This window comes from Apium graveolens, chromosome 2 (assembly GCF_009905375.1).
Source record: "Apium graveolens cultivar Ventura chromosome 2, ASM990537v1, whole genome shotgun sequence".
NCBI classification, from domain to species: Eukaryota; Viridiplantae; Streptophyta; class Magnoliopsida; order Apiales; family Apiaceae; genus Apium; species Apium graveolens.
In genome coordinates, this window is record NC_133648.1 from 2,872,257 (window position 1) to 2,898,816 (window position 26,560).

The 26,560-nt window shown below is 33.2% G+C and overlaps 1 protein-coding gene and 1 long non-coding RNA gene across 8 annotated transcripts; one reads left to right on the forward strand and one right to left on the reverse strand.

Moving 5' to 3' along the window:
• Positions 1-5,066, forward strand: LOC141706691 (uncharacterized). 5 transcript variants are annotated; one of them, XR_012568878.1, is made up of 4 exons: positions 1-130; positions 634-1,582; positions 1,654-3,187; positions 3,356-5,066. XR_012568878.1 is itself a non-coding variant. In XM_074509490.1 (4 exons), the coding sequence occupies exons 2-3, from the start codon at positions 704-706 to the stop codon at positions 3,100-3,102; spliced, it is 918 nt and encodes a 305-aa protein (XP_074365591.1). In that variant the 5' UTR covers positions 1-130; positions 634-703; the 3' UTR covers positions 3,103-3,187; positions 3,356-5,063. The 5 variants fall into 5 exon arrangements, 4 of the variants coding, with proteins under 4 accessions (XP_074365591.1, XP_074365588.1, XP_074365589.1 ...); XM_074509490.1 differs by having other exon boundaries at positions 3,064-3,187; positions 3,356-5,063; XM_074509487.1 differs by having other exon boundaries at positions 634-1,781; positions 3,064-3,187; positions 3,356-5,062.
• Positions 5,067-17,136: 12,070 nt separating this feature from the next.
• LOC141705519 (uncharacterized) lies at positions 17,137-21,116 on the reverse strand. 3 transcript variants are annotated; one of them, XR_012568385.1, is made up of 8 exons: positions 20,647-21,116; positions 20,485-20,521; positions 20,112-20,321; positions 19,524-19,663; positions 19,235-19,418; positions 17,667-18,243; positions 17,438-17,579; positions 17,137-17,364 (listed from the first exon to the last, which is right to left on the reverse strand). It is a non-coding gene; the product is annotated as an uncharacterized LOC141705519 (long non-coding RNA). The 3 variants fall into 3 exon arrangements; XR_012568386.1 differs by having other exon boundaries at positions 17,667-19,418; positions 20,651-21,116; XR_012568384.1 differs by having other exon boundaries at positions 17,667-19,418.
• Between the last annotated feature and the right edge of the window lie 5,444 nt (positions 21,117-26,560).

Genomic DNA, 26,560 nt, shown 5'->3' on the forward strand with positions numbered 1-26,560 from the left:
TTTTTTTTGGGAAAAAGATAATAAGAAGTGATGTTAATCCAAAGGCTGACAATTAGATAGGCTTAACCCTAAATATTTATATTACTACGATACTAAATCGATCCCCAATCCATGCCATCTCCGTTCCAAGGTAACACTTCTCTTGGACTTCATCTTTTTCCTCACAAGCGTGTAAAACTGGTCAGTTAGATTTTGATTTCGAGACATCCCTGTTGTTATTCGTTTATTTAAATAATCAATACAAATTATCACGCATGAATACTTATGTAGATTATAATTTGTGTTGTTTTCTCTTACGACCCAAATTTTACTAACAGGTGGGTTCTTTTGAACTCCATAAGAGCCAGGTGTGCTACATAACTAAGTACTTCAAACTTTACATATTTTTATTTCGTGCTGCATATATGAATTTGCTAGAACTTTATTGTCAGCTGCGGTAGAATGAATTTTACAGAATTGCAGTTTATTGTTGGTTTTGTACATGTCTTTCTTGTTTACCACTATATATCTTTCTTGTTTTCTTGCTGAGAATATACATGTCTCGTGCCTGTTAAATTTTTCATCATCTAAAAAGTGTTAGTATATGTATTTTTCTTGTAGTACTGCCTAAGAAGCACCTCTTACTTTTTGCAGAATTTTAGAGGCCGGTGAGCATTTTAAGCAATTTCGTAGGATACCCAAGTAAATTGAAGCTGAGAATAAGATGAGCAAACGTAGGTCTCTAGATAAAGAAGAAATGTTTTGTTTTCCTGAAGAAATATTGGCCGAGATCTTAAGCTGGTTGGAAGCAGAGTATCTTTTGAGATGTAAATGTGTGTGCAAGGTATGGTATTCCGTAATTCTGGGCAAACTCCTGGTAGACATGCAAGTTGTACGTAATGGAATTCTGCACAGTGACTGGATTCAAGAAAACATTATGTCTGAAAGTAAATATTGTAGAGGGTTGTTACTGGAGACAATTGAATCATTCTCCCCTGTTACGCCATCAGATATGGCAGCCTATCGAATAAGAGATCCAACGAAGTTTAGGATAAGTAATCCAACAACCTATCGAATAAGAAATCCAACAACCAAGCGTATACTTAATCTTCCCCGTCCACATAATGGAGTCATTTACAAGCACATCTTTCAGTATCCTTCGACTAGTTCATATTATGTGGTTTCAGTATTTTTTCATCATGTGTGGAAGAGATATACTTTGGCACTTATTGATCTTGGAGGTCACAGCAATGATCTATGTCTTAATGCTGATGATCTTTCCTGGAGAATCGTCAAAATTCCAGTATTTGACATGCTCAGCAGACAAGGGAGATATCATTTCTCATATTGTATATCAAGTGAGGGCATCTTGCATATTCTTACTTCACCTATGGTTGGTTTAAACAACCCTAAGATCATGTGTGTTGACTTAGTGAAGCAGACCTGTGAAATTCTTAAGGTGCCACAGAACTTATATTTTAACTATAAAGAGCTTAAAATTCAGTCCTGGATAAACAAGCCAGCAGTAGTTTTTGTTCGAGAAGAGAAACTAATTATATGGGTGTTGGAAGATTACAAGAAACAGAAGTGGGCTGACACAAAGGTAATTTCCTTGCCTTTTCTGACTAAGTGTCCACGTTTAAAGACTGAAGTTCCTTACATACATCGTGACAGTGGCGATGAAGAGGATATCTTAGTTTATAGCCCTGTAAACTGGTGTTTTTACACAATTAAATCGGGATCAATTTGCTTTGATCCACCTCCGTACATGAGGGTGCCAGCTACATTGGTTTCTCTCAGAGGTATGCAACCAGAGAAGAAATGAAGTTAAATTGGATACCAGACTTGATTTTTTGCTTAAACTATTTCTCTGTTTAAACTAATATATATTAAAAATTCTAGCTTTTTGTTAGCATATTTATCAAATACTATTTGTGAAATTTTCGAGATAATGATATTGCAGCTATTGCACTTAAAGGTAGAAACGTCTGCCCTAACTTTGTGGAGTTTTAGGCTTATTTTTAATGTGAATGTCAGAAAGCTCCAAAAAAATTAAGATAAAAAAATTATGATAATTGCTTCTCCAATGGCTCTTTTGGGCAGAAAAGGACATTGCTGCACTATTCAGTTCCTGATAAACATGTGGCAGGACCTTCCTATACCAGTCATCATGTCGAGCCACTATAGCTTTTTTAGCCTACTGATTTTACTATCAACTTCTTGTTATTGTTGCTTGTGTGCTTTTTACACTGAATGTGTTGGTTGATGTGTTGGTCAGATTGTGAAGCTAAACAGCATTTTTCTTAGGGTTTAGAAAATTCTGACGTGTCGTGGTGAAACAATATTAGCTGTGGCTGATTTCTTACTTTGAAAAGTCTTGTTTAAATTTGTTAGCTAATTTTCTTTCTTAATATTTGAGGCCTCGTTTGTTGTTGTTAAATACTTGAGCTGTACTGTTAACTCTGAATACTTCCTCGGAGCAAATCGATTGTTTCACAATAACGCAGCTATGGAAGTATGGGATTGACGAGATATGTGAGGACTGAGGTCTCAGTTGAGAGAACTCGTGTCGCACAGGGGGCTCAAGCTCCGGCTCCAATGAGCTTCGTTTATATCGTAACCTGCCCAGACAGGCTTCGGTTTAGCCCTGACAAGAAGAAAACTTTTTTGAAGAACTTGAATTCTGGTAGACATTAGTTCTATATCATAAATACTTTCATTTTCTTATACGAATGGCCCAGAAGTTCCAGCTCCCGTCTGTCCTTAGCATATTGTTTATGTCTAATGAAGGACAAAATGGCCTCGAGCTTGGTAGATCCGTGATTTTACGAGCTTGGTAGATCTGTCGTAAATGAAAAAGTCTTTTCTGGAGCTGTATAGGAATTTCACGTCTTATAGCAGCAAGACGTGCCTTTATTGTATTCTTTATATACTTCTGATAAAATTGTCCATCCACTAAACAAGAAAGAAGAAGTCTTGAAAACATCTTTTGATTATTATATGGTCTGTATCTGAATATTTCTGTTCAAGAAACTAGCTTATTCCAGTTTCAGTTTCTAATGGAAAATTCCATGTGAATGAAAGGTTCACTTGGGTCAGGCGAAGGTTATCAATCACCTATAGTCAGGGATGAGCACTGATTAATGCCACTTAGCTGCTGGGAGCAGCTGTTGCAGCTGGTTTTAAGGCCAAGGAAACCATTAATAAAGTATGCAGTAATGCTCTTCGTAGGCTTGTTGTTGAGAAGTATCTTATTCTCTTTTGCTTACTGGTTCAAACTTAGTGTTTACTGGTCCAAACATTATACTACTTTGTACATTTGTCCTTAATCTTCTGCACAGACATATGGATATATAATAATCTTACATTATTTCAGGTAGCAAATATAATATCATGACAAAAAAGAGATTTAAGGACAGATCATGTCTTCCTATTTATCCAATTTAGCTGTCATGTTGATGAAGAGAGTAATGTTCCAGAAGAAGAACAGGACAACTTTTTTTCAGCAGAATTTGATGGAGAATTCGGAATTGAACCTAAGTAGGGATGTGGTGGGATCTCCTGGGCTGCTGTCTGTCCTTCCAACATTTCAATCACCTTGCTTATTGCTGGCCTTTGTGTTGGATACATCTGTATGCACCAGAGTACGACGATCACCATTTTCCTTACAATTTCATTTTCTTCTGCGGAATTTTCATTTGCCAAATTTAGCACTTCATCAGACTGGATTCGCTTGTATAGCCAACGTGGATAATATATCTCACTAATGCGATCTGCACAGTTATTGATATTCTTTCTTCCTCCAACCATTTCAAGAATCATCATTCCATAGCTGTAGACATCAGATTTATGGGACATCAAACTTCTAGTAATTACTTCAGGAGCAATATAACCAATGGTTCCTCTAGGTTGCAACAGAGATGAGATTTTACTTTCGTCAGTGGGGTACAACTTTGCAGATTGCGGGTGTTGCAGCCTCGGTGCAGAGTACCTAAATCTTTTGGGGATTGAGGATCCATGTTGACTTATGAACGCGTCTATGTCTTTAGAATACGAAGATGTGTTCCGAGGGAACAGAGACGAACTAAGTGTTGTTGAGTAACCAGCTCATCTAAAACCTTAAGGTGTTAGAGGTTCAATAGGATCATATATTTAACAATCCCCCTCACTCGAGAGTGGAACACCGGCACCCATCTTTGGGGCATTAATTGCATTTAGTGTCCACAATAAATTGTGAGAATGTTGAGGGTGGCTGGGAATCGAACCTTAGTCCTCCCGTCCGCCTAAGCTCTGATACCATGTTGAGTAACCAGCTCATCTAAAACCTTAAAGTGTTAGAGTAAGGCCCTAATAGGATCATATAAGTGTAGTTCTCATCCGGCCATAGATGATGACAAGAGCTAAAATAAGAAGTATACATAAAGCACTATAGACATGTATGGTCCTCAAGACATACCAAGCATAGTTTTCAACTAATGACCTTCATTCTACTCGTCATCATCTTCTTTCACGTTATCGGCAGGCTAACGGATTTATTGATCATACAAAGTTCGCGATTCATTCTGTATATTCTCCGATTAACGAATCCTTTACCGAGCCTAATATAATTGACAATCCTGTTAAGTATTACATTCCAAGTTTCGTTGCCTATTGTAATGGGTTGGTTTGTCTAACAATTCGTGAATTTCGTAAACCTATGGGTGTATTCTTCTGGAACCCGTTCACTAGAAAAATAAGAAGACTGCCCGAAACAATTTAAACAGAATATAAGAATCTAAAGTTTGGTTTGGGATATGATGAATCAGGTGATGATTTCAAATTATTCGTCATCGGTGAAGATAATCGTGACTACAAGAAAAAAGTGTCAGTTTATATTCTTTTCTGTGCACCATACGATGAAAATTTATGGCTATACAAGTACAACTCCAAGGATAAGGTTTTGTTGCATAAGAAATTTGAAGCATGTATTCTGTATGCTTGTGTTGAGAGCCTAGTTTCACCTTGAAACTTGGAGCTTGCAGTTACTAGCAAGTGCGAAAGAAGGCCCATCTTGGTCTTATACATAGATTATTTGCACTATTTATTTACATAGTAATTGTTTTGCATAAATTTCATTCTCTGTTATTTGCCTGCAGTGTTCAGCAAGCTTGCTTACAATTTCCTGTCATAATTTGTATTGTTATATATGTCTTTTAATCAAATACTTGTGCTTTAGCCAATTTCAAAAGTGAAGAATTTTCGTTGGCACTAGTTCATGATTTGTGGATTTCTTCTGTACCTAGTTTTTGATATTTTTGAAAAGCTTTGATGGTAAGACTGATAGCTATTTCCTGTAAAAGCTGAATACAGTTTTTTTCAAAATCATGGGGGCATGTTTTTGTTAACAGCAACTTTTAGACCAAAAGCGCTTTTTTCAGACAACAGCTTTTAGAATTTACCAAACACCTTTCTAACAGCTTTTCAGCAAAAAACTGTTGTAGCTGTCTGCAACAGCAATACCATACAGAGCCTTAGTTCTCTGTCCTTAACTGGACTTGATGTAAGATATAGACTGAACATAGGATTCTGTATGTCGTATTGAGTAAAATAAGAAAATCAGTCAGGAATCAGTCTTCCACGATTAAATTATGGTGGAAGTTGGTTAAGGCGTGTTTTAGTTTTATGTGGAAGCTCCAATGGTGGGAGTGGGAGGCTTTTGAGGACATTCTGGAAAATGTAAGACCAAGAAAAACCAGAAAACCTGCAGTGCAAGTAGAGCAAGACTTCTTTTGGCCAATGGTTTGATATGTTGACTGATATGAGTTAGGAGCAAAAATAAGCAGCAATCGTCTTAGAATTATCTCAGGATACGGAAATGTAAGACCAAAAGTAAGCAACACAAAGCTCCTGAGAGGGGAAACTAAAGCAAATATTCAATTCTTTAGGGGATTTTCCCAAAAATCTTTATCACTAATGCAGTCTTTATTTTTCTCATTCATAGAATTGGTACGCCATAGAATTGTATTATAATATATTATTAAAACATTTCCCTTTTCCTATTTATATTATATTATTAAAACTCAAATATTAGAAATATCTATTTTAATTAGAAAGCAAAACAGTTAATCATTATTTAAATACATCTTTAAACCTCTCTCCTAGTTATCGAGTAATTCTCCTTGACCTTCTCGTATTATATTTCAGAACTATATATACATACTAAGGGAATCTTGATTATAATTACAGATGATATCCTTACTGTAATTACTAGAGATTTGTGTAACTGTCCTAAATGATTGTCTAGATGTCCTATAGTAATTACAGATATTACGATAATATCACTGAACATCAATCAAGCAATGATTTATATAATTATATTTAGTCGAAGCAGGGGAGGGAAGAACAGTGAGACTGAAACGAAATTCTGTGAAGAAGGAGGAAGGTAGACCTTTGGTGAAGATATCAGCATATTGAGATGAGGAAGGACTGAAACGAAATCCTTGTTTTTGAACATATCCCTTCGCGACAAGTCTTGCTTTATACTTTGTAATCACTCCATTTGCGTCCCTTTTAATCTTATATACCCATTTCAGTCTGATGGCTTTATGACCTGGTGGTAACTCAGTCAACACCCGGGTTTTAGTTTTCTCGATCGACTCCAGTTCATTGGTCATGGCCTTCTTCCACTCAACTTCTTGGTTTGCTTCATTAAAGTTGTTGGGCTCCTCAATACTCAGCAGTAGCAAGTCATCTACAATCCCAATTTGTTCTGTGTCATCATAAATCTCGCTCAGTAACCGAAAGTTTCGAGGTGCACTGCTGGTGGTTGAACCTGTGATCGAACCAGCACTGTCTTCACTTGCACTTAACTCTGAATTCTGATTGTGACCTGCTTGAACTGGTGTAAGTGGCTCCTGTTCTTCAGTACCATTTTGCGATCTTTCCTGGTAAGCACTTTCTTGGTGAACATTATGAATCGTGATAGTGCCACCACTCCCAACAGTTTCAGGGAAATTCAATTCCGTATCTTCTGACGCCTTCCAATTCCAAAACTTCCTTTCGTTGAACATTGTATCTCTACTAATGTGCAAAACTTCTCGGATAGTGACTTGGCAGGAAATATTGAAGATAGAAAGACTATTGAAGGAATAGCATTTTATTTAGATAAAAGTTTGATTACGTGGGTTTCACAAAAATAAAGGTGTGTTGCATTATCGAGCTGTAAAGCTGAATTCATGGCGGCAGCTTTTCAGGGTGTTAGGTTAAGAAATTTACTCGAACAGATTACTGATATGAAAAATGGTCCAATGGTAATATATGTCGATAACAAATCTGCCATTAATTTGGGAAAGAACCCGATTTTTCATGGGCGAAGTAAGCACATCAATATCCATTATCATTTTATCCGTTATCCGTGAATGTGTTGAACGAAAGGAAATTGAGATCAAGCATGTAAGCTTAGAGAACCGGCGTGCGGATGTACTGACCAAGGCAATGTCTACAGTCAAGTTTGAACAAATGAGAGCACCGTTGGGTCCGAAGGATCTGTAGAAAGTAGCGTAGATTAAGCGGGAATATGTTAGGAATTAATCTAAGCATGTTTTTATGTTTTGCATAAAATAAAAGGCTGTCAAACAAGAAATCAGCGGGTAAACGTAATCGTAAGTTTGCTTCAGTAATAATAGGAGAATCACTAATTAATAGGAGTATTGAAGTGATTTTAGGAAATTGATCTAGTGAACATTGTACCAGAAAGTTTCGGTATTTAATCTTACTTTGTTTTTATTCAGCACTTATGCAATGGAATCACAAGTTTTGTCTTCCATTCGTTACAAACTATTCTTAAAGAATACATGTGTGTTTATTTTAGATCATATATATAAAAGCTACCAAGGATAAAATTATTTATTTTATTTTATTTTAAATTTGAAAGTACCCAAGAAGTAAATCATGTATACAAGGAGCAGGACCAAAAAAATCCACTTCTTACGAATATCGTTAGAACTAATGGTCTATGCTAAGCAAGGACTAACAAGAGATATCTAAGGTTGAAAAATTCTTTAGAAACGACACTCGCACATATACTAACGGGGGTGTATTCATTTCAGATTTTAAAGAATTGATAATAATCCATCGATTTTGAAAGATTTTCGTTGATTTTAATTGTTCGTGGATTTTGAAGGAGTTGATGGAAAAATCTTGCAGAGTCTTACAGATTTTGTGAAGTTTCAACAAATTATTCAAAATCCCATGTATTTTAAAGAGATTTCAAAAGATTAAAAATGAACTAGAAAATTCACTAAAATCCATAACTTTTTCAAATAAAAAAAATTCACAGATTTTTTAATACCATCAGATTTTGATGGACTTTTAAAAATCCAAATTGAATACCGCCATATTTCAGTTGACTTTTTAAAATATAAATTGAATACACTCAGATTTTAAAAGAATTTTTCTTATATATAATGAATACCATCAGATTTCAAAGAATTCTTTAAAATCCAAATTTAAGTTTCAAGAGTCCAAAAAAATCTTTTAAAATCTTGATTTAGTATACCCCTCTAAGCATAAACCTGAATGTTCTTGTAATGAGGCTACTGCGTTATGATCGTCATCTGTAAAAATTGCAACGTTCATATTAAAGGTGAGGAAAATATTTACAATATTTGCCAACACGAAGGAGCATGAGGAAAAAGTATGAAGATTAGACAATCATAAAGATTGAGCATATTTTCAGGGAAAATGCTAGGGGCACCAAATTGGTTCCCAAAAAAATTACAAAATGCCCTATTAAATTTTTATTGACTAAATAAAAATGGACCCCTACATTTACATGAAAAGCACCAATTAAATCATTCCAAAGTGCCACATCACCCATGACACATCATTTTGTAACAATTTTTTGTACCATTTCTTGTGCCTCTAGCATTACTCTATTGTCAATTTGCTAAATATTGAAGACCGTGTAAGATAACAAATGAGGAGTTTGCTATTAATGCTTACAACAAAGGTGTTTTCAATATATTTTTCAATATTTTCACCCGTTTGTATCACATAAAGCACAACTATTCAGAACCTAGATGTGACACTCAGAGAAGTTAAGATTATCAACGGTGGGGAGGCTACAATAAAGAGCCCCCAACAGAAAATTCTTAAGTTTTGCTGGCATGTAATACGAACAAAGTTTGTTCCATAATTAGTCTCCCAACGCCCCCATTTGATCGTATTGTTGAGAGCCAAGTGGGATGAAAATTTGAATTAGGCGCTAATCTAGAATATCATTAAGTAAATCTTGAACAATGTGAACGTTTCAAGTAAGTTCATCATTAGAAGAGTACATGATATTTTTTTTGTAAAGGGATTACAAAGATTTGGAAGCCAGGGATTATAAGGAATTAATGGACACCCATTCACAATAATACAACTTTGTTTAGATAAAATTAAGGGCTATGTTGAACTAATAAAGAGCACAAAATCCCAAACCTCCAAGACCCTTTATTATAATAATACTAGCTTACGGCCCGTGCGATGCACGGGTCTTGGTTAGAATTTATATATTTTAAATTTTTTTATATAATTTTATTAAAATTCAATATAAATAATTAAATAATATATAATGATTATATAGTTATAATTTCAAGTTAGGTTCAAATAGTATAAATAGTATATGATTGATGAGATGTTATTCGTATATGACAATGTAAATATTTATTGTTGGTGAGTGAGATTCGAATATGAAAACTTTTCTGTATCTTTATAAATAATATAGATGTTTGTTATTAATGGGATTCGAACCTGAGAACTTATATGTATATTTATAAATAATAATATAAATATTTGTTGTTGACAAGATTCGAACCTGAGAACTTGTGGAATGTATTTTTTTTAGTATTTCGATCTAACGGCTCTGATTAATTGATGAAGAAATCTGACGGTCGTGATAGAAAGGGATAACCAAAATTTGGGGTTAACCAAACTACAAATTATACACCATTTCGGCTATTATAGTATAGTATAGATATCCTTTTACAAAATGATTAAGTTGTTATTTTATCAATTAAAATTTTAAATTTCAAGAAATATTTAACACATCTATACTCCTTGTGTCCAGTCTAGTTTATTATTGATCGCCTGCCTATTTCATTTCAGTATTTCATTTCAGAAATAATCAGATGCTTATGGGAATTGCTTATCCATTTCTTATCAGATTCTTTTATCATATCTTGTGATACTATATATACATATTTTGTACTTTTTGAATAATTTGGCTCACACTTATTGTTACTCACTTTTATCTTTGAGTAAAATTTGAGAATGAAGCCTATTCACACTAGTAAAGAAGCTAGTGAAAATATGGAACCCTCCCGCACCAAGAGTGTTAATCTCAATCCTGGAAGAAAGCTTTCGTTAGCCAATTAATGAAAAAGTCATTGAATTACCCATCAAATCAAAGGCAAAAGATCGAAACAAATACACCATTCATTATCTCTTATTGATAGATGATATCAATTTCAACAAAAATGAGATCACTCACATATTTATTTGAAGATTGAATTGAAAACAATGTCAAAAACACATTTATTAGGTACTATTCAAATGCTTAAAATAACTCAACTTTACACAATATATAACAATTTAGTCCTGCATTGGTGCATTGCCCCTGTCATTAGGGCTTTTATAGGTATAAGCCAAATATGGATGTGGACTGGAAGGGAAGCCGCCACCTTGAGGAACAACAAAAGGAACTTCTTCATTTGTTAGCATACTTGATGAAGTTTCAGTATGCGTTCCATAATTAGAGTTCAATGAATGTTTAAAAAATTCCAGGTTGGCCAACATTTTCTCAATTTTATCCAATGACAGATCCTCCTCTGGTGCCTCCTCGGGTCTTAACCAGCATTTCTCTGAACAATCCTAATCGGAAGGATCATCCGGCAGTTCATCAGCAATGGCCTTTCGTCGTGTTTTCTCAGCCTCAATGGCGGCAAAGTATTCTGTCTTCTCTTCTTCATTCATTTCAACCCACTCATCACCACAACATTGAAGTATTTAATATTTCTTTCTTGTAGCATCAAGATCTTCTCTTCTGTTGTATCTTCAATTATAAACCTGACAACCCTACAAATATTCACAAGAGATTTAGGAGAAGAGTTGCAAAAAATAATTATTTTAGACATGAGAACGAATTGAATTTAGTAATTAAGCATGTGTTACTTTAATAATTATTTAAACAACAACAACGACTTTAAGTTTTCATATATTTAGGCGAAGATTTTAGCCTAAAATATATCGATTCAATCGAGAGATGGAAAGATTTAAATCAAGATCGTATGATAGAAAGAAGGGGCGAATGAAATATGGTCGTAAGGGTTTAGTGGGTATAGAAAAAATTTGAGAATGACAAATATTTATAATAGATTGGGAAGAATCTAGAATAGACGAGAGGTGGTCATCACCGAATTCAGGCCGTGCTACCACACTAGGCCCACCGAGATCATAATGCCCATAATTTTTACAATCCATTATATGTATATTAAAATTTAAAATAAGGCTAATTTTTGAAAGCCCAAAATAAAGTTAATTTTATCATATGTTTATTTAGTTATAAAATAGTAAGTGGCCCAAATTATTTCTTTGGTCCATGTGTCTCCAAGCTTTGTTTTTTGAGAAATTATTTATTTTCTCTATTTAATATACCATATTTTGTAAGATCCGAGAAATTTCGACTATTTATGATATATTAAATAAAATACTATATGTTTTATCTCAGTACGAGATATTGTGGTCATAAACGTTAGGCGGTATATGTTTTATGTGGTCCTGTAAGGATCATAATATTTTTTGGATATTTTGTTACGTGGGAAACTACAATTATATAAAACTATACGCTACGTGGATTTATTCTGATGGCTTGTATTTGTGTGCTACGTGGATTTATTCTGATGGCTTGTATTTGTGTGGTGTGTTTTGCATCATTTTGTGTGAGTTGTTACTCATTATATTTGTTTTCGGGATATTTCATTAATTTAGGAAATGTTTCATTTTACAAAAGTTTATCAAATTGGGCCCTATCGGGACACCAAGCCCATAATATTCGTGTTTTGATTTTTATCAAATCACGAACATTTCAAAGATGTAATATTTTTATATTTTTTAAACATTTATAAGTGTTCGTGAATTTTGACATATATGTTGTATATATTGAAAAATAACAATTTTCAAATTATTCTCCATAAAAAATAATTTGGGACTTATTTTAAAATTATTTTATAAGTGTTCGTGATAAAAACACCCTTAATTGGTTTTAGAGGTATTATTTTCAGTAATTATAAATAGCCGAATTATTTTTAATCTTGATAATTATCCAGAAAATTCAGTAAAATCATATTGGGGGTTAAGGTTCTTCTCAAATCTTTGATCCATCGGCTGATTGTACTAGAGATGTTTGTTTGTAGACTTCGAATAACCAAAACGAAGTTATCAGTTGCATTCAAAGGGTAATCGAATTTTAATTTCGATTCATTCTTCATAATCGAAATTTGGGAGTTTCTTAATTGATGTTTGGTTGTATGATTTCATGATATATGTAAATTCCTCGTATCGTTTTGAGTTGATTTATGTATTAAAATGTAATAATTTATTGCACGAATTGATATCTCAAAGTCAATAGGTTTTTCAAAAATTTAAATTCAATTTACCATTTAAATCTTTAATTTTTCATTGATATGATTATATGTAATAGTTTGGTTCGATTATCAGCTTCGTTTAAAGCTATTAATCGTTGTTATTGGTTGAGTTTGAGCTGAAGTCGGTGTTGATCGGAGTTTCGCCGATTTTCTTCATCCGATTGACCAGATTTGCTAAAATATTGATGGTTTATGATTTTTGTTGCATGTTTTGAGTTGCTAAGATCATATTGAACAATTAGGATTGAAAAACGAATGAAGCGGGACTGTTTTGACCCCTGTCGGAGCCTCACCGGATTCTTGGTCGTCGCCGGAATCTGGTGATTTTCCGGCATGGTTCTTGATTGTTCCTAACCCGCTAACCGGATTCCAACCGGATTGTTATCCCGGATTTGATCCTCCGGTCCCAAGACAAACCCTAATTTTCTGTTTGTGGGCTTTATTTTTAAAATAAATCCTAAAAATCTATTTTTAAAATCTTAAAATTAATTTAGTTAATTATTCATAATAACTAAATAAATTATTTTATTTCCGTAATTTTTCATTATTTTCAAAAATAAATATGTGATGTAAATATTTATAATTTATTTAAGTTAATTGTTTATGAATGTAATTAGTTGATTAATTTATTTAATCAATTAATTTTAATTATAAATAGTTCCACAAAATTTATTTATTTATATTTAATTCCAATAAAATTTTAAAACTCAATTTTTTGCTTTTCAAAATTTATAAATTATTAATTAATCAATTAATATTATTGTTAATTGAATTATTCATATTTTATTGATATTAAATAGACCGTTTGTCCGTTTTAAACGAAACAAACGCTTCTTAACTCAATATATTAAAAGATCGCTCACTTTTTAAATCTTTCTGAGTAAAATCTTTACCGAAAAATAATATTTTGATCTGATTTTAATTTTAAAAATACCAAACCCTATTCTTGGACGATCAGAATTATGTGTTACATAAATAACATACTTATGTGCTATGTGAATTACGTTTCCGCGTCTCTTAAATTTTATAGTTGAATATGATCTTTATCTATTATCATCGAGTGGGTACACGATAAGGATAGACGTACAAGTTAGACAATTATATATTGGTGGTTGATTAAAATAGTATCTTTTATGATAGATAGATACACATAGTTCGAGGCGTTCAAGATCAGACCAAGAGTATAAAAGTAAAGCTTGTTCATATGGGATACTTGAAACGAGTAGACTCGGAGATGAGGTGAACATAGAATGGTGACTGACGAGTAAAGGTCATCCGATAGTCTGTCGATAGAGATACAGATAGAATAGAGTTGATTTATGTGGTAAATTGTTGAAGATCGGATAATTGATCAATTGAGGCAAGTATTTCTCCCTATTCTAAATTCAGAATAGCTAAATATTTTATATTTCGCTACAATAAATCTTGATTATGCCAGTATTCCGTATTCTTGTTCTTTTATTATTATTAATTGATCTCTTGAGCAAATATCTATTATTTTGGGTTATTTGCGAACCCTGAATTATGATGTTTTAACCAAAATAGTTTATCATCAAATACCCTACGGGCTATATGGTTATGAAAAGGGTCATAGATGGACTGAACCTTATGATTACTAGGCCAAAGTATGCCAGGGTACCCGATATGATGGTTGGTCTATGTGGATGGGCATAGATCCGTACTATATCCAGACTGATCAGTGGAGTATAGTACATATGTTGGTTCTAGTTTACAGTCTTATTTATTGTTGATCGCCATTAATGGCATTCTTTCTTTTCAATTTTCTCGATTACGAGACAAAGCAAATGATAAATTATTGAGATGAACCAGAAACCTTTCAGTTTCATTTCAGATAAATTAAATTTATTATGGATAGCCAATAATGGATTATGTTTTATTCACCCACTGATTTGAATAAGCAAATACATTTATAAAATTATTCAAAAATTATTTCAAGTGGTTTCTTTTTATATTAAAATCTGGAAACCAAATTATAGTACTTGCTGAGTATTCTTAGCTCACTCTTGCTTTTTCATTTTCCTATCCTTTTAGTGATATCGAAGATTATTATAAGTAAATCGCAGTAGGCAGCGCTATGGAGAGAACCCGACTTCAGATAGCTAGACATCTCAAGGCATATAAGACGAGGAGGTTGGCCAAGAGGTATTAAAGTTTGAGTTAGAAATATTATAATAATTCAGATGTATTCTATTCTCTTATTTCAAACCATAACCTGTTATCGATCTAAAGATGTGGGGTCATCTATATATTCATATTAAAGAAGGCGTATGATGTAGTGATAAAAGAAGATAAGAATGAAGATGTAGAAGAATACATTAAAGAAGGCCTTGAGAATGTTTACGAATACGAGAATGACGGTGATGCTAAACGTCTTGTTAAATGTTTGCAAACATTATCCTTGAACACGTATACATCACTGAAGGTAGTTAATTTGAAACATGAAAGCTTTACTCAACCATTTTGTAAAGTGAGTCCCCAAACATTCGGGATTGTGGAAGATTGTAAATATACCGAGAAATTTAATTTAAGGGAAGTGGTAATGAAATCAAATTACCTCTACAAATTTCTGTCGCAATAGATAATATTGTTTGGAATAATCCAATGGCTTTTAATACCTTAGTAAAAAATTTATGATTGACATTGACAGCTTGAGCTACAAAGATAATATAGTTTTTGATAATTTTGATATTAAATCATGTGAGTTAGTATTGGGTAGACCATATCAGTTTGATTTGAACTCATGTCAAAAAAGTGTGGAGAAAATAATTGACAATAATGGAGGGATATTTTGTATCCATTGGGGGATAGGATTTCCTGGAAACCTTCTTTTAAATATGTGATGGTTATTTCTGCAAGTAATGGGTTTAACAAATATTAATAAATATTAATATTTATTAACAATAATAATTATTATTATTATTATTAATAAATTTTATTATTATTATTATTATTATAATTATTATTATTATTAATCAGAAAAATTTCAAGCCTTTACAGGTATTACTTGTAAATGTTCATTATCTTTTATCAAACTTAAAGAAGAACTATTGTCATCAACTTCGAGTTGTTTCTTAGTATTTCAAAAACCGTCATACAAACTTAATTCGCTATCTTTATTCGCTTCCCATTAAAAGCCATTCCTTATTGAATCAAGAACAATTTGCGCCTCACAACGCCATTTGGTCATCTAATCTGCCACATCTCTTGTAGAGATCCAACAAGATGTTATCAAGGGACTCTTAAAACTTATCAGAACATCGTATTTTCAGTGACTCAATGACTTCAATGGCTTCCTCGGATCAATTTTGTTGTTTCATAACAAATAGCCATATCTTTCAAAACACTATCCACTTTATCTCCTTAATTAATTGCTCCCGAGAATAAAGGGATAGCTCTTTCTGGATCCTTATCCACCAACAGATACTATATGTAGCTCCTCCAAGAACAAGGCCCGGACCACTAACTCAATTCAGTCCCGCACACTACTAGTCCTAACTGGTCCAGTCCCGCAAAGCCCAACCTTCGGAGGTCCCAACACGTGAGGCACATGTCGAAACGCATTATATGGACAACTGTCACCCATCAATCATGGGAATAATCAAGGCACGTGTCAGAGGATCCTCAGAATATTTCTCAACCAGTCACTACTAGAAAAATGGGATCAGACATCGGTTCAGAACCGATGTTAAAAAAAATCTGAACCAATGTCTTCGCGTGTGATGTTAAATATCATTAGCCTTTGACATCGGTTAACAGCCGATGTCTATTACAATGCTATACATCGGTTTTAAGGTTAAATGTGATGTTTTTGCAACAAATTTCAGCTTATATTACATTATTTTAAGGTGAAATAGAGTATATTATGAGGTATTTATCCATTAAAACATGAAACCTACAAGCTCTAAAAGCCATTTATTAAAATTCTTTCGAACAAACCGATGTGAAATACTAGATCAGACATCGGTTAGATAAGTTGGCCGATGTGAAATGTTTGATCAGACATCGGTTAAATTAGCCCCCCGATGTGAAATGATGGATAAGACATGGGTGTTTTTCATGAAACCGATGTTAAATCTTTTTGTTTAACATCAGTCAGTTTCTATAACCGATGTTATTTGACTTAAAATACATTGAGTTTCTTTTCAGAACCGATGTCAAATGACTATTTCACATCGGTTTTTTTAGTTCTTTTTCGTTTAATATTATTTTACCTGATGTCTTTCTTATATTTTTTACATCATTTTATATTTACCAATGTGATGTTAATATTTTGTATATTGCATGCCATCCTGATACTGTTCACATCCACATGAACCAATTACATTTACAAACAAAAAAATACCAAACAATGCAATATAAACATAAGCTACTATTATCTACACTTGAGTGAACACCAGACTTAGAGTCTTGATTATTAGCTTCAGCTAAAAATTTATTAACGTAAAGTTACTATTATAATTTAGAGACATAATATAAGGGGATATGACATCGAAGAATATAATCTACATCCAGCATGCAAGCTAAATTTCTGAGCTTCTGAACTTAGTAACAAGAACTAAATATTGATGTGGCTGCTGATCTTGTGTCAGTGAATAGGCTTGCGGTTGAGACATCCGATAGTAAGGTTCTTTAAGATCAAGCTTGCAAGTGGATGTTTGCAGAATTCCTCCTTGTTCAGCACCAGGGCCCCACATTTTAACTAATAAAAGACATTTGATAACACATTAGATTAGATCAAGTATACTGATCACATAGATATAGAAAACACCAACCTGACATAGTTTGATTGATTGTGTAACTCTGAGTACTGTGAGCAATCATATGAAGATGACCAACTATTTCTTGTCCTGGCATGACATGCAGTGGTTGAGAAAGAACGCAGCGTAGTTAGTACTCAGCCACCTCTGAACCGTGCTGTGGATCAAACATTTCAACTTCCGTAAGGAATTACAACTTTACGAAGTCCAGTGACATGAAAAAAATAGTAATCATGGAGAGAACCTTCCATCAAATAATACATCAAACCAGTAGGCCAATCCGTGAATCCCGGTACCCGCAGATAAAGTATACTTTAATGGTACATTAATTTCATACAAATCTTCCTCCTGTGAGATGAAAACAAGTAATATACTTCATCATCTTTAACAAAGACGTTAATAATGCATTATTAACAATGAACCTAAATATGATTTACTTGTATTTCCAACAATAAAACAACACTACTTAAGGAGGAAACTAAAGAATAAGCACCCTCTCAATTTCCAATACTTAATCAGAATCTAAAACAATAAACCAACCAAAATTTAATAAATTTTTAAAATATAAATTATAAGGTAAGAGAACAGAGGATGCAATTAGCTGCAAGTCCTTCTGTTTGAGGTTCTTATTAAAACTTTTCTGAAGTTGAAAGAGTTTAAACCATGCATATGCATGATAAAGATGACTGGTAGAGATCCAGAATATCTCTGTTAGCTTAGCATAATATACAGCCATCCAGGATGTTTTAGGCATTTTCTTCACCATGCATGTCAACCCATAAATATCCTCCACAAAACTGGACAACACGGTGTGCAGTATCCTGAACAAAATTTTGAAATAATTAGTTGTGCACTGCTAAATGAATAGCCACAATCATATTAAATGGTAACTGGTAAGTACATTATCAAATTAAAAAAATCAGGGATAACAAAGAGAGGTTTACTTAATATTCTAACAGAGTCAGTCAATAAGAACTATTACATTATATCTTACCCATGTCAATCAGTAAAAACCAACCCTACATCTTGCTAATATATAGTTTATTTGATTAATAATTTGGGCATTAGTGTATACAGGGTCGAACCCAATATTATCTACTATTGCATTCTTCAATGTCAAAACTCAAAACGCATAGAAGCAATTGCATCTGCATCTCTGCTACATTTAGTTAGAAAGAAAGTAACGAAAAATTGAGAAAGGATTTTATGGGAAAGATACTAATATAGAAGAGGAGTCCAAAACATGAAAAAATGTAATTTTTTATGACAGGTCCAGCAAAGAAAATGATAGGAAGAATATCAAAAGTGAGGTGTGTAGCAGCAGAAATCTGAATTTTGGCAATTGCATAGAAAAGCATAGTCTGTTACTTATAATTGAAGAGGCTTTAACTTCCTTAATGTTTGTGTGTTACTAGCTTCTATTTACAATACATTATGTGTACTCATCCTAGATAGATATTTTAAAACTTTAGCATTCTAAACCATTTGTAACTTTTTTAATATCTCCAAATATTGAACTATATTTGACAATGTTAATAATGCTCTGCATAAATAGGGATTTTGTAGCATCATCTTTTTGTCAAAATCATATAAGGTATTTAACAAGGGTGTGAACGTTTTGAGGCGTATCTGCAATAGAATCAGCAAGCAAAAGAGATTTAATCTTTTGTGTTTTATTTGACACATCTGGACCAAGACGTAACCATGCCGAGTACACAAGAGATTCATGAATGGTAACATGTGGAGAATGGATATCGTTCTGTTCACAATAACCACTGACACGAGCAAAAGTTGCTTGGTTCTTTGGATAACCTAAAATGCTAATACTTCCTTCGATATACCCTCCGGTTTTTCTTCCCGCTAATACATCCATCAACGTAGTCTTTCCAGCACCACTCACTCCCACTAATGCTGTCTAAACACCAGGCCTGAATGCACCACTCATATCTCATAGCAATTGGAGACGGTGCTCTGTGATTCCTTGACTCTTCATTTCCTGAAAAACGAATGGTTTTACTGTGAGAATCGTTGACCACCATATGTTCCGCTCTCATAGAAAAACAGCATATTATAATATCAATTTAAAGGACAGGTGACTTACAGGAGGCATATCAACATAGTAATTCACATTTTCAAATGCAAGTGAGAGGGGCTTGAAAGGAAGCACCATTCCTCTTCTGTTATCTTTATCAGAAGTGAAGTTTGTGTGACTTTGAGTGTTCTGTACACTCATATCTACACCTGTGGTAGTTCAAATTTACATAACAAAACCATTTAATACCAGAATAATAAGGTATCCATGTATTGTATATTGAGGATTTTCATGCAGAAAACATTAAACTCCTCAAGGAATTGTACAACGTAAGGTGGAGTCCAAAAGTTTGGTGATTTAATAGGACAGAAAAACATATCATCTTCAGCTAGAAAGTGAGCTAGTATGTACTATAATGTAAGAACTGTGCAGATTATAGTTATTGAAAATTATTTAATCTCAATTGCTAACATTCTAAAGATCTCTCCGGTTCCAAATACAATCATTATATTCCTTTCAATTTTCATTTTTCGCAAGTTTATGCAAAATGCGCTCGCCAGCTAGTATTGACATCTCACTATAATAATATTAGCAAAAAGGAAATACCAGTCAAAATGTTGAATGTATTAAGAGACTTTATTACATGTAATATCATACCTTTATTCAAAGGAGCTGTAGACGCTGTGCTCCTGTCAGTAGACTTGTTCTTTTTCTTAGTGTTGGCATCCTTATCAAAAACAGACTTGGAACTTCCAAAGGTTGCATTCTTATGGTACAAACATCCAGCCACCACCCACACATCAAAGGAAAAACACCAAGTTACAACAGTCCAAATGACATAGCTCCCAATGATAAAAGCATAGAGATCTAATACAAAAAATATAGAGTTAAATGTGTTATTAATAACTAAACTTAATAGCAGAACATAATAGAATAAACAAAATTGAACATACAAATATAAATATACACCGACAGATCTATATAAATACACAATGGATGTCAATAAAGTTAAAAGAGAGAGATATGTTACTGATTGAAGGTTGGTTTCAAGCTCCAAAGCTTCAGGCCTATAAACAAAAGCTTCATTAAAATCAAAACGTAAAATTTTGAAATAAATTTAAAATTTACATACAAAATCAAACCAAATATTTGCTTTCTCAGCTTGATTTTAAGCTACTAAGTTAAATAATACCAACAATTTCTAGCCCGATTTGTGACGGAAAACTCCTTCCCTTTCTTCAAACCATCGTCAATCGCTTTCACCATGGCCGAATTCTAACCTTTACCAATCAATTTTACATAAATCGAAGCTTCCATCAAGATATAGATAGGGAGACGGAAGAGAGTGGAGAAAGAGAGAGATAAATCTCGAATCAGTGATTTTGTATTAGGTTTAAATTAGGTTTACAAGAAAGTAGTGGTAAGAAAGGAGACAGAGAGAGATAGAAAGAGAGAGAGGGGGGGAGAGAGAGAGCTGAAGGAGATGAAGTTCGATATTTGAGAGAGAGAATCAGGGTTTTTGAGATAGAGCGGTGGTCTGAGAGAGAGACAACAAAGAGACAGAGCCGCGAGTTTGAGAGAGAGAGGAAGAGTCCTGATGTGTGAGTCAAGGTTTGGGGGAGAGAGGGAGAGAGATAAAGATGAAGATAGAGACAGAGATAGAGATGTATGGGTGTGTGAGTAAAGGGAGAAGGGGAAAATAATTTTTTAACTTTTTTGTTATGAGGGAAAATTTGGGTACTCAGCGAGGGAACTGAAATATTTATTTAGTCATTTTTTAGAAATGGTTATAGATAACGGTTAGCATAAATAACCAATGTTGAAGTGAAAAACATTAATTTGTTATTATTTTAAACAGACTTTTAACATCGTTTTTTTCTAAACCGATGTTAAACAGACTTTTAACACCGGGTGCATTACATGCCGATGTCTAAGCACCGATGTCGTATCTACTATTTCTAGTAGTGAGTCCCGCCCCGACACGTGTAAGGCATGCATCCCATCCAGGTGTCCTCCGAACCTAGAACCAATGACTATGATTTAAAAGTACCAACCCCAAAATTCTATCCTTGGCCTATAAATAGCCCAAGAAGGTAAGGTTTTGGGGTTAATCACTCTCTCACACTCATATACACACACAGCCACCTTGCATTCCTTTCTATCTTCATCTTCCCCAAAAGCGAGTTCTTACTCTCACACCGGAGACGCCGCGGGACCCAAACCCCCCTACCGGTGTTGTTTTGTAGTAGCCCCACGAAAGCTACACCTCCACAGCGGCGAAGGATCCAAGCACGGCGTCGAAGGAGCAGGACCTCCACCAGGAGTTATCACCAACTGAACATTCGTGGCTCTGACATAAGGAGAATTACCAAACTATTATAAGGTGTAAGCTAGTATAACTAAACTAAAAAACCACAATAAGGTCTAATATTTAAGTTACTAGCATCAATTATATAAAGTTACTAGCATCAATTGTATTAACAAAAACTTTTATTAAGAGCACCGAGACAATTTTGATGTTAAGTTGCAAAGAAGTTATGTGCAATCTTTGAAGTATTTGCATGTTGAAGTCGAAGAGGAAAAAGTTCATTATGATGTTAAGTTAGCAGAGAAGTTATGTGCAATTTTTGAAGTATCTACACGATGAAGTCATGAGGGGAAGAAGTTACTGATCATGTCTTCGTTTCATTCTTTTATATAATTCATATTAAATTGTAATGTTCTTAGTTTTTAATATATTATTCTAATTATCGCAAAAAATACACTAACAAAGAGAAATAATTTTAATATAAATAAATTCTTAAAACAAATTTTAAGAAAATTAAAACATAAACATTGAAGACAAGACATGAGCACGGGCAATAAGCTAGTTAACCCTTAAAACTTGAAAACACTACTTGATAGCTAACTGCACTTCTAGCTTATTCAAACGCCAGAGTAAATAATCATTGGAAAATAGGTGGAAATTGGGAAAAATCAAGATTATCGAGATCCACATTGTTTTCGTCACCAGGAGGAAACATATAATCAATATTGTGTTGTTGAGGGTCGTTTCGCATAACATGGTGATGGATATGTTGGTGAACATGCTTGTGGTGATCATGGTCGGGTATTTCATATCCAACTTCTAGTTGATCACGAAGGAATTCTGGAGAAGGAACATTGTTGAAATTTAGAGTGTTGATATCTTCAAGTTGAACTAGATGCGTGTGAATGTGGTAATGTATAGGTTGGTATTGGTGCTCCTGAGCGGGGAGTCGATGCAACATGAAGCGGCCGTTAGCATGGTGGCCGTTAGTGTTGCCGTTTTCATGGACTTGTTCATGATGTTCTTCTACTTGTGCTGCTGCAGCCTGTTGTAATTCTTCATGATTATGAGTCCATTCAAACACAGGCTGGTTTGGAAGATTATAAGGTATGTTGAGTTGAAACTGATCAATGGTGTCATGCACTACCTGCAGTTGAAGGGGAAGATTATTCAGATGCTGGTTATTGTTGTTCAAGTAGTGGTTGTGGATGTGGTGGTGGCGGTAACGGTGCTTGTGTAGCTGTGGGAGCTGATCATTAGCGTACACCATCATGTTGTCCATCGTGTTGTTGATCTCAGGATTTAACCCTGTGTGTCTGTATATAAACACATACACATGTCCTGTGTTCTCCATTAATCCAATCTTAATTGTAATTGAACTTTAGATGTTGTGGTATCTTTTTATGTAAATTAAAATCCTACATTGGAAATATTGCAGGAAGGTTTTTGTATTATTTGCTATATATGCAAAATATGTTAGGATAAGCAAATAATTGATATAATTATTTTTGTTGGAACTAGGCGTTTGTTATCTATTATTCATATTCTAGCTTACCTGTTAATATTAATTTATATTTATTTAAATTTATTTTTTTATAAATTTAATAAATTTAAAATATAGAAATATGAGTAAAATATTTTCGTATATATTTACTATTTATTTTAGAGGTCTATATCAAAAATTATCTTAATTGTTTCTCTTCATTTGATTTTTAATTCAAAATTTAGATTTTCAAAATTTTATTTATACAATCATATAATAACTTTAGTATTATATAACGAATAATAATTATAAAGTTATAATCTATACAATATATATACTAAATTATAATAATCAGAATCTGATATGATTTGATTCAACGATTATCCCTTTATTTTAAATTTTTTCAGTTTTCTTTAATATTAATTAATTTAAAAAATGAAAATAAATTCCAAATTATAATTTCCTACATAAATTCAATCAACTAACCGAATCCCAAATCAATTAGTTTACTCCCCTTTATTTCCTATTCAATTACTTTTCTTAATTAACCAAGTTGACTGGGTTTTTTCTTCGACACCCCATATTCTCCGTATATTTATCACCTACAATTTTTTCTTTGATTCCTTCCATTACATAATTATCTCTTTCACTTAAGTTTTTTTGTATTTCATAATTAACTTATAAAAGTAAAGCTAGGAAGTACACAAAAGGTGTGGGATAGTTTCTTGTGAGGAAGAGTGCATATATATTTAAAATATTATCTCGAACGAATTAGCATCTTTACAGAAATAATTTTTAAATATGATAAATGATTATTCTAACTTTTCACTCGATTGTCTTATTTCATACATACTATTATAGTGATATATTAGAGAACTTAAGTGCTGAGAATTTATTTTTTATCATAGATTTCAATTTTAACTTACCCCAAGAATTTTGAAATTAAATATTTATTATAAGTTATATGATCCTAATTACAAAAAAAATTAAAACTATATCATTATAACAAAAATATTTGAATTTGTTTGTATAATTATGCATCGGGTTACTTCGGGATAGGGGAGTACCATCTCCGATCCCCGAACACACCTTAAATGCTAAACGGGAATTTTTTTTCATTACCGATCCCCGTCGGAACGGGGATGCGGGGAATAATTAAAAATAACTTTTTATATTTTTAGTATATATTTTAAATAAAAACTTGTCTACTAATTCGTAATATATAAAAATATTTATAATATCTCATATTTTAAATATCAAATCATATTAAAATTGATTTATAATGTAAATGAATGGAAATTTAAAAATACATATTATATTATAATGTGAAAATTTTAATCAATAAAATTATAGATTATTCTAAAATTATTATAAGTTTTTAAATACTATTTTTATAAAAGTTTATTTAATAAAAAATATATACCGTGTCCCGATACATACATACACACACACACATATATATATATAATATGGATTCACTAAGAGAATTTATAAATATGAACTGTGTGAAACAAATTGGAAATAAATATGAGCTGAGTGAAACAAATATGAGGTGGTAAAATTTTATAATAAAACTACAAAAACTAAATAAAAAGGAGGTACATAAATAATATAAATTAATATTTTATTTACTCAAAAATTAAAGAATAAAAAGGAATTTGATAAAAAGAGAGGATATGGGTTATTTAATAAAAAATTTGAAGTAAACTAAGAAGTTATGTAGCATAATCGTAGTGATAAGAAACGTTTGAGTAGGAGGTTTGGGGTCCGATTCTCTGCATATACAATAGTATAACTATTTTTAACAAAAATTATGTGAGGAATGACATTTTTATAATTTTCCAAGATATAAGGGCAAATTTATAATTTTACAGCCATTAAAATGGCTCAATTTGCCCCTAATCATCTTTTAATATATCAAAGGAGATCAAAATTGAAATCTTAATAGAAATCTTTTGCGAGTTTAATCATACCGAGAAGCGTCTAATTATCAAAAATTAGATTTCAGATTTGAAGTTTGTTATTTTTGTGAGTTTAATCAATAATGCTTAGTCATAGATTTCAGATTTGAAGTTTGTTATTTTTTGTTTGCCTTATTTGTTGTAAGCACATGACAAACTCTAAGAAAAATTGAATCTTTCTTAATTGAATCTTTAATTGCATATTCTCAAAGAAAAAAGATCAAATAATGACCTCCAGTTTTGTTTGTTGAATGGAACTAGTGAAAATAATAGTAATATGTTGTAATATTGCTTGGGCGAGAGTAGTACTAGGATGGGTGACCCCGGGAAGTCCTCCTATTGTACCCAATCAAACACATATATAGAACATATTTTCCCCGACGCCACACTTTTTCTCTCCTAGGGTTTCAACCAATATACACAGGTATATTAATCCGTTCAAAGCTTTTGGGTTTTAATGTACACTAATGATCAAGAAGCGTCATCATCGGGAATTAGGGTTATGGTTCGAGGAGCCCCGTCATCGGGTTGGGGCGAGTAGGTGATGGATTGGGTCGGGTTTAAACGGGACAAGCGGTGGCGAAGGATCGGGATGTTAATTAACTAAGAGGTTCGGTGTTTGTTGAGCGGCGGAGATGGTGAAAGATGGTGGCGACGTTGGTTGTTTGAGGTAGAGAAATAGAGAGGTTGAGCGAGAATGGGGTTATGCGGAGGCTAAGAGTTTTGAGAGGACAGATAGATCGAGGGCAGAGCTGGGAGTTGGAGGGTAGAGAGAGAACGAGATTTTGGTGGCAGTGGTACACCGTTTGTGCCACCACAGTCGTCGGCTGGTGAGATTGGAGAAGAGGTAGTGGGTTGGTGATGATGTCGTGGATGATGCAATCAATTATTAATAAATGGAATTATTAGTAAAGAAGTTTATTTTTATTTTAGGTTTTAACAGTTGGTAGGAAGGATTAGTTTTAGATTTTTTGTTTTAAGAGGATTAGAACTATGGATTGTGCCAGACATGTATAAATATACTCTATCCTTTTCCTGAGGTTATTATTTTCTGATTAGTCGTAATAGAACTAGGGGCAGTGTATCATTGGAAAGTTACGGCCTACGATTTTCTAGTTTGAATGTGGAAACATTGACCCGTAAATTTTTAGAATTAGTTGATTTTTTACGCAAACGAAAAGTGCATGTGGCGTGTATTCAATAAATAAATTTGAATGGAGAACGGACAAAGAAGGCAAATGGTTTTAAATTATGGTATTCAGGATTAGTTAATTATCACAATAGTGTAGGTATCATGTTGTCGGTAAATCTAAAAGGAAAAGTGGTGGAGGTCAAAAGATGTGATGATAGAATT